The sequence below is a fragment of the Electrophorus electricus genome, chromosome 9 (assembly GCF_013358815.1).
Source record: "Electrophorus electricus isolate fEleEle1 chromosome 9, fEleEle1.pri, whole genome shotgun sequence".
Classification (NCBI taxonomy): domain Eukaryota; kingdom Metazoa; phylum Chordata; class Actinopteri; order Gymnotiformes; family Gymnotidae; genus Electrophorus; species Electrophorus electricus.
The window spans coordinates 8,916,032-8,925,133 of record NC_049543.1 but is presented as its reverse complement, the minus strand read 5'-3'; the positions used below and the strand labels follow the sequence as shown (position 1 = coordinate 8,925,133).

The window sequence follows — 9,102 nt, the reverse complement described above, 5'->3', positions numbered from 1 at the left end:
TATCTTGGCCTCCACAAAACCCAGATTCATCTGTGAGTCTGCCACATATTAAAGCATGTTTCATCACTCTAGAGAACATGCTTCTACTGCTCCAGAGTCTGGTGGACTCTTACATAATGTGCTTACTTAACAGAGTTAGCATCTGGTATTGCACTTAGAGATCTTAGGCATACATACAGCTGTTGAGCCATGGAATCCAATTTTCATGAAGGTCCTGACACACAGTTCTTATACTGCTTTTGCTTCCAGAAGCAGTTTGGAATTATACAACAGAGAATAAGAAATGTTTACATGCTACTTGCTTCAGTACGTGGCAGACCAGCGCTGAGTTTGCATGCTCTGCTGCTTTGCGGCAGAACTGTTGTTGCTCCGAGGTACCTCCCAGTAATAGCACTCTCAGTTTTGACTGGGGCAAAACTATTTCACAAGTTTTACAAGTTATCTTGTGGTTAAGTCAGCTTCCTATGGTCATTGAGCTCTTCAGTATGACCCATTTTCTACAGTATGATCCATGTTAAGGTAAAAATTGTAGTAACTGAAGTGTATAACTTGAAGTTAATTGTGGTTGCATTTGAAAAATCAAGCCTGGTACATTAGATTGGGTCCACATCTAAACTCAGTGGGGGAGCTGATCTCTAGGGAGTGCCTGAGGAAGGTGTTGCCAGTTAAAAATACTGATAACAGATCTGCATAGCCTCTTTTTAACTCCAAACATCCTCATGTTGGAATTGGCCCACCATGCTAAGTAGTCCTAAAAATGGAATTAGTGCTGGATAGAGTGACATAAGAGAGGCACCTCAAAAGCAAGGTCTTTCTTAAGAGAGGATCACCGATATATTGACCCCCCCCCCCCCCCAAAAAAAAAACCCAAAAGAAAAACTTAAACACAATAATTCAGCAATAATTCAGCCTTGGAGCAAAAAGGCTGGAACCTCCATTGTCTGACTCAATTCCAGAAATCAACAGGGCCACAGTAAAAGCTCTACCACCCCTCCAGGTTGCTGCAAAGAGATCTCCAAAGAGGCCTACTCGAGGCCCTCACAACACATGGGTCTGTAGTGATGCTTTGTTTCCTCACGCAGTAATGTACCTGTAAACACACCATCCTGCTCAGTGTCTGCCATAAAGCATCTTGTGCACAGTGAATTGTCTCTTCTTGCACTAACAAATTAGTGAGTCATTTTTGGAAGGCAGGAAGAATACTGTTTATAGAGGGGGAAAAAAGGCTGAACTGCCTTTTGCCTTGCAGCATGTTTGTTGGAAAATATGTATCTCACATCAATATCAACCTTTTAAAGGATGTATGGCACATGTGCCATCTGCTACGCACACAGCTGGAGTGGGCACTTTTTTTGTAGAACACTCTTTAAAATGCTAATACCAAATGAAAGGTGGTATAGTGAGTATAGTGCAAAATAGTTTATGCCAAATCCACACTAGTTTTCATTGTCTCATTCACATTTTTCATTGCACTGTTCTTTAAAAGAGTGGCATTTTTATACTTACAAGCCAGTGCTATTCTGATAGAATTTTAAATCTAAAGTAAGAATAAAAACACATTATTTTCAAAATAATGTCTTCCAAATTAAATCAGTGCAAATTCCAAATTCCAGTTCCAAATTAACTCAGTGTAAATTGTGCAAACAGACTGAATTTCACTAAGCCCATTTAAGTTCAGTTCATGGATAATATTCATTATGAATTGTGCTCCCAGCAAACACAATGTAAGACCCTGATGATTCAGCTATAACTGGAACTATGGGCCTAAAGAAGACAATACTTGAAATTCTGCCTGGTTAAGCCAAAAATGATAAATAAAGCATGAACCCTGTCTTAACTACACACAAACACTGCATTTGAACTAGTTGAACTAGTCACAGGAAAAGTACCAGGTAATGTTAAATTATAAGCTTATTATTATAATAAACTTAAATTCAGCATTTTACATGTTACATTTGAACATTTATTGCACCATTGTGAAGATCAATGAGGGAACTAATATAATATGTGTAATTAATGTGGTAATTAATGAGTGAATGTATAAGCCATTGTTTGTTGCTTTAAAAATATTAAAACTTGTATACCTAGACAATGTCATTTAATAGCTATGGTGTAACAGTGTACAATAAAGTTGTATAATATGGATGATGTCAGCCACTTCAAATCCCAGTAGCTGACAGTAGTATGAGCTTCAGAGCTTAATTAAATGCAGCATTGATCTTCTAATTGTTTGTTTTTAACATACTCACTCACTCTCTCTCTCTCTCTCTCTCTCTCTCTCTCTCTCTCTCTCTCTCTCTCTCTCTCTCTCTCATTGTCTCTCTCTCTCTGTCTCTCTCATTCTCCCTCTCTTTCAGATATAAAACAGAATAAGTATAAAGTGTGGGTTTGATTCATATTTTGGCACATATGAATATCTTACTTAAATTATATAAATCAAAACAAGCCACCAGTTGTAAAACAAATGCTTACTGTTACACCAAGCATCAAAAATCAAATGGCACTCATAAAATGGTGGATATGATTGCCTATTAAATTATTAATTTCCTGTGGCTTTTATGGATTTGTGTTTGTGAAGGGCTGATGTTGTCGTCTATGTGCCATTCTCACTGCACATATGGTGTGTGTTCCCATGGGGGAGAGCAAGCCTAACAAGTGGTTGACCTTCAGAGAGACCGACACAACTCTCCCTGTGTGAATTAGACCTTGCCATGTACTAGATTAGAGCAAGAAACCTGCTGAGATCAAGGCACAGATGTGCATGGGCTGTCTGTTTCTCTCTCTCTCTCTCTCTCTCTCTCTCTCTCTGTGTGTGTGATATTAAAGGATATGCTTAACATTTATGGAAAAACTAAAGTTCACAATCAGTATTAGACTTACAGCAGCATATTAAGGCAATTATATATGTCTTATATATGTCCATGTTTCATTTCTTAGTTTTAGAATACTAGTTCACAAATTCGTTAATTTAATCCCATTCACAATCCACAGCCGATTTTTGTTAAAAGAGCTGTACAATATGAACTGTCATTTCCCATTTGCCTGGAAAAATATGCATTGCCTGGAAAGAAGTCCGCTAAAAGTGACGTCAGACCTATTGTTTTTTCAATAGGTGTCGCTGTGTGGAAAAATGAAGCGATGAACAGTCGATGAAGTTGGTAACGTGTAGCGTACTCACGGAGAATATATACATATATACTTCAGGACGTAATGTAGACGGCTGTTAATTTGGAAGCGAACGGCAAAAAGCAAAGGCAAATTTGAGACTACATAGGTCACCCAAAGTGAAGTATACAGCAAGTTGTTTTCATTAATTAACTCAGTTGTTCAGTTCAAAAGGACTTGGTATCGCTAAGCCGCAGGTAAACCGCGTGTTTGGAGCGCACCTCCAACTTTTCTGCGTTTGACCTCCCACTTTTGTCGTGACGTTATCGTACGGATGACTCTTAAAATATGAAGCGGAGACGCTGAAGTTTTATGCGGTTCTGTTGTACTTAAATAGAACAGCACGCTTTCACATGTCGAACTAAGGAACAACCAAAGAAAAACTAAACTGAAGGTATTTCCCCGTGAGATTTCTCCAACTACAGATTCTTTCCACGTTGTTTTCTTTCATACTAGCCATTTTCTGTGAGGCAGTTATCAGACTTCTGGTAGCCTAATCAGGAACCACTTGGAAATTTTTTTTTTTTCTATTTATTTATTTATTTTTACAAGTATGGCAATAATTTAAACAGGGCGCTGCTTAAATCTCAAAATCTTAACTCAAAATCTCTGCAAACCTCAAAAGGTTATTGCGGCGACGTCCCCGGATTGTGTTGGAGCAGCCTACTCCAGATCTACTGAAATAAATTAGACTACCGGCGATTCAGCCTCAGAAATGAGCGGCGCGAAGAACAAGTAAGTAACTTCAGGTTTTGCTGAGTATAGAAAGTCACTTGTGATGTTACAATAATGCGGAGCCTCTTTCCACTCCATCATATGATGATCTACAGGATAAATTGGAGAATTTCGCTCATCCAGTAGTATACAGTTGCGATTATTCCATAGGCTCCACTATCGAATTTAATGACTTAATCTTATAAAAGAGTGCAGTTAAATCCGGTTCTGTTGCAAATATATCTTTAAAAGTCTAAAATTGACGTAGCTGATTTCAGTTAGCATAAAAATAGGAGCAGGGTCTCTAAAATATCCCAATACTCTTTTTTGAAAGTCTCGTTTCAATAACAGTATTATAGGGAAGCAGTTGCCTTTGAAATGATTTGAGTGAAATTTATCTGATTTATCCATTTTTAATTCTGTAAACACAAAACCTGCAGTTTCAGGTGTAATGCATCTGTCTAGATTCTTTCAGAAAGATGGAACCTTAATATATGACACTGTGCTTTTTTCACAGAAACCAACTATGCAAAATTTCCTGAGAAAACTGGAAATATATAAACATGTAAATGATTAAGATTTTGGTCTATGTCACATACTCAGCAGGTCCCCTTATTATTGTTTAGGGCCATCAGCAAACACATAGCAGGAAAGCAGCGGCTTCATCTCCAACGATACTTCCTAGTGCCTGCCATGTGTGTGTTCGTCCGCAGGTGGCATTGTAGGTTTGGGGTGACAGAGTACTTACTACATGCCTCATTTTGTTAATTAAAATCCTCATGAGTTTGTGCGTGTCTCAAATGCTTGTCTCTTAATATCAGCTACATCTTTGTTCCTCTTTAAATGGACACATTTATGAAGTTTCATGTAATGATTAAAAAAATAGAAATTTTGCTAAGTGTTCTGATATTAATAGCCCCTTTCACCTGACTTTATTTGGTGCTGACTCAGTGGGAGTGAGAATGTGATTTGTTCAATTAAGTTTTGCTGCCCCGCCCCTTCTCTCTCACTGAAACTCTCACTCTAACTTTCTGTCTATTTCTCTCTCACTTTCTCACGGTGTCTCTCTTTGTCTCTCTCTCTCTCCCATTCTGTTCTCAAATCTGTGTGCTGCTCATAGAAATATAGGGGTGAATTGTAATGTCAGGACAGGATCACGGATACTGTAGGCACTGTAGGTAGAGGGAGGACTTGTCATTTTACAGAGTGTGCACCTATACCTATATCACAAGCCTTTAATCATAAACTGTGTAGCTTCTTAAATGCTGTCTATTAAGATGGACCTTTACTGATGTTACAAGGTACACACGGAGTTATTAAGTAACTAGTTACATCTGTACAAGTGATGTTTGGTGTTGAAGCGAATTCTGGATTGAGCCTTTTTTGTGAATAGTGAGCTGTATAATTCAAAATTTAAGCATGCCTATTTAGTTCTAAATGTTAATAGTTTTGCACATTTTTATGATACTTGATTTTGTTAAATGCCACCAATCATTTTGCACCTCAAAAAGCAAAATAATAAAAACACCAAACACCTTCAGGTTTAGTTTTGATCAGTTCAGGAAACAGGCTAGACTCTTTGACTGGCATACCACAACAGCTCACTATTTGTTTTGCTGTGATTGGAGGTTGGAGTTGGCAACCTTTCAGTTTGTTCGACTGAGTCTGTTCAGGCTGTTTGACACCGTGTGTCTTGGGGGGCCAAGCACCGCTATCAGATGGATCAGCTCCATCGTTTGTATTTCTGCTGATTTCTTTACATTCTGTTCATGTTTTTTTTCACAAACAAGCAGTAGAAACAGACGGAGGGTACAGTCAGTGCTGAAAATGTTTTTTTTTTTTTAGCTCTTTCTTTTATAAAAAGGAAAACAGCTTAGCATTGCATTATGAACATTTGGTCAAATATTGACTTTACAAACAGTGGTTGCATGGCTACTATACTCGATACTGTTTGAACTCCTTGTTCCCCTTTTCTTTGCAGTTTGGTGAAGCTGATGACAAACAAACCTACGCATACCTCACAGAAGTATTTTGCGCTCAAAATGTAGCAAGCTCGACTAAAAGGCTGTGGACTGTTCTCACTGTACAGTTTGGTCTTTGGACATCTCATATCTTACACCTGAGAAACCTTCATGAGAGAGAGAAGCCTCATGTGCTGACTAGCAGTGATCTTTGGGCTTTGTCTATTGAAGGCAAATGGCTTAGCCCCCACCTACCACTGCGCTACTTTGCACCGAGCTAGAGGTTAATGCCAAGACATTTATATGCAGATTGCTCTGTTAACCTTGAATAGGCATTAGTGACTGTCCCCAAAAAGTCCATTTACCAGAAGCTCAAGGTATCTGTTTAGCTAAAGCAGATCAGAGCAATGAGTGAGTAAAATGAGTAAAAGAGATTTTTTTCTCATTCATTTTACAGATTAACTGACTCCTTGCATATAGGGTCTTTTGATTTAAGGACACTGAACAAATAACAGAGTTATTATTTGTGGAAATTTTCCTTTATAAAAGATCCTCACACAGGAAATGAGTTTATTTTAGTGTTGTTATGGGCTCCTACATTCTACTCTGCAAAGACAAGCTCACCTAATCCTCAAAGATCACATGACTGAACCGGTAGCCACATAATTTCCCACCTGTATATCAGTTTGGTGTGTGTGTGTATGTCCTTAATTGGGTCAGCTGGAGAATATTTCTTACACGTGGTATGGGGGAGTAAACTGTGTGCTTAATGTGTATATACGCCACACGGAAACTTGTGCTGCAGGCCACCACAACCCCCTGCTGCTGATCTGGGATCTGTGCATGACTGCCCTATCATCACCTCATAGCCCATCAAAGCCAATTAACATCTAGCAGGGCCACTCAGCCAGCCCTGCACCTACCCTCCCCCTGCCCCACCCTCACCGTCCCCACAGGGCCAGATTACCCTCCTGGCGTCTACCTGCCAGGGACGCTTCACCGGCCCTGCACCCTCCCCCATGGGGCCGGATTACGCTCCTAGCATCTATCTGCCAGGGACTCTCCAGTAGCCATGCACCCTCCCCCCTGGGGCTGGATTACCCTCCTAGCATCTATCTCTGTCTTGCGTCTACCTCAAGGGCAGCAGCTTTTTCAGAGAAGGGAATGTGAAGCATGACTCATTAGCCCTTGGTTCCAGAAGCAGAACTGCCACCTCTCTTTAGCAGCCCCCTGTTAACAGGGGAAGATGGCTAGCACTACCGGCAGTGTCCTGCAGGTGAATGAGCCCAGACGCTATAGCTCGACGCTGCCTCTGGATGAGAAATGTGAAAAGTCTTTCTTCCTCTTCTACTATTACAGGATGGAGGACGAGGCGGTGCTGGACAGAGGGGCTTCCTTCCTCAAGCATGTATGTGATGAGGAAGTTGAAGGTAAGCTTGGTGCCTTCATGAGTGGCTCACCTTTGTCCAGGAGTTGGCTGCTAGCTTGTGCTAGCTTGTACTAGTTCACTGCCAAGTACACCTGAATTGAACAGTACTCAGATTAAATCCTTCACAAGAATGTTGAAGTTACCACAGCACGATGTTATATATGACATTTTGGATGTTTCTTAAAGAGAATTAGCAAATGAATAATGGTGGAACTGAATTCTTGTAATTTAAAATCAGACAAATTTGGTTTTCAATTACATTGTAGTAATTTATGTATATATGCATTCATTTTATGTTCTTTTAGCATTGAATATTGTACTTTAAATACATCCTAGTTATACTAAGTTTTCTGGACAGTGTATTCCCTACAAAAGGAGAGTAGCTAGCGCCCTCCTCCCAAAGTGTCGTTGACCCCCATAGGAGTTACCATTTTACTGAGGGTCAGTGATAGGGGTGCACGCTAGTTTCCCCTCCTTGCAAAGCCTGCTTTGTTTCCTATCACTTTTTCCTATCACTCCCACACAAGCCCCCCTCTTACTCTTTCCACAGTATAGCTGAGTGTTCCCAGGTTGTCCTTGATGGACATTTCCTCTTCCACTTACCTCGCAAGTCACTTCTTTGTTGGTGCCAGAAAGATCTCAGCTAAGTGCAAGTCAGGACAGTGATGTGCTGGGTTTTAGAACTGTGTGCAGTTGAGCTACAACACACGTTACGTAAAACACCTTGTACTACAAACAGGAACTTAGGAGCCGTTAAACAGATGACGAGGCGCATTGTCGCCTTAGCTTTAGAAAAGAGAAATAACTCCCACTGGATGGTTATTTGTGAAGTGGTTCCCATTTATACAAGTACATTTTGATAAGTACTTCCTATTTTATCTTTATGGGAACTGTTTTAAATATAGCTATCAGTAGTAAAAAAAAAAAAAATCTGTTACAGCAATAAAGGCCAAGCATAGACGTCTGTGAGCTCATGCATCAGAGGGAGGCGGATGGCGTTATCCTTCGAGTGTGATACGAGACGATGTATATGGCTGCATGTATTACAGAGGAGTCACGTGATAGCCCTTGCTCTTCCTGGTTAGCATGTGATAGGGGAGAATTATCTGATGGGTGGGAATTGGCTACGAGTAAAAAAATGTTTTTAAAAAAGCAAAAAAAAACCAACCCATATTATTCGTAGTATTAAACAGTATGTTACAAGGAACATTATTTGTGTATTTATGAACTAGCATGTGTCAGCTTTTTGTTTATTTATTTATTTATGTACTTATTGACTTTATTAGCATGCTGGCAGTTGTATAGCCTCATTCTCCTCTGGAACCCACTGTCCCAGCAGCTCCGTTACTGGGGCAACTGGGGGTACCAAGCTATGGCAGCCCACATGGCCTGGGCCAGGCGCAGGGAACTCGCTTCACGCACCGACAAACAGCGCGCCACTCTCATTCAGGCTGCTTTCTTTGCCCTTCCAGAAGCAGCCTGCTCCGAAAGCACAGGAAGCCCGCTACAAAGCCGGGGGAGGGGGGGGGCAGTATGCAGTCCCACCCTCCCTCTCACCTCCGCTTTTCTTTCTCTGATGCTTAAAAAAACCCCCACTTTTCACTCCCTTTTCCTTGTTCTAGCATCCTTCCACTGCTGTTACTTATTCTTTCCCTCCCTCTTTCTGTCATTTTTTTTCTTTTCTTTTGTCTTTCTCAAATGCTTTCTGGTTCCTTCATGCTACAATCAGATTATGTTGTCCATGCTGAGAGATGTTTCATTTTTAACCAGCATCCAATTTCTCTTCACATCTGAATGTGTAAGAGCTAGAGCAAGACTATTTGCTAATGCTTT

The 9,102-nt window shown here is 40.4% G+C and overlaps 1 protein-coding gene across 2 annotated transcripts in view; it reads left to right on the top strand.

The window, feature by feature from the left end:
• The first annotated feature begins 3,149 nt into the window (after positions 1 to 3,149).
• slc4a4a (solute carrier family 4 member 4a) overlaps positions 3,150 to 9,102 on the top strand; it is a 44,443-nt gene continuing 38,490 nt past the window's right edge. The window contains exons 1-3 of one of the 2 annotated variants that reach the window (XM_027028691.2): positions 3,150 to 3,559; positions 3,791 to 3,900; positions 7,200 to 7,270. In XM_027028691.2, the coding sequence (XP_026884492.2) occupies positions 3,881 to 3,900; positions 7,200 to 7,270 (91 nt within the window). In that variant the 5' untranslated portion in view covers positions 3,150 to 3,559; positions 3,791 to 3,880. Of the gene's footprint in view, positions 3,560 to 3,790; positions 3,901 to 7,185; positions 7,271 to 9,102 lie in introns of those variants that run through there. The other variant, XM_027028681.2, reaches the window with a different exon arrangement.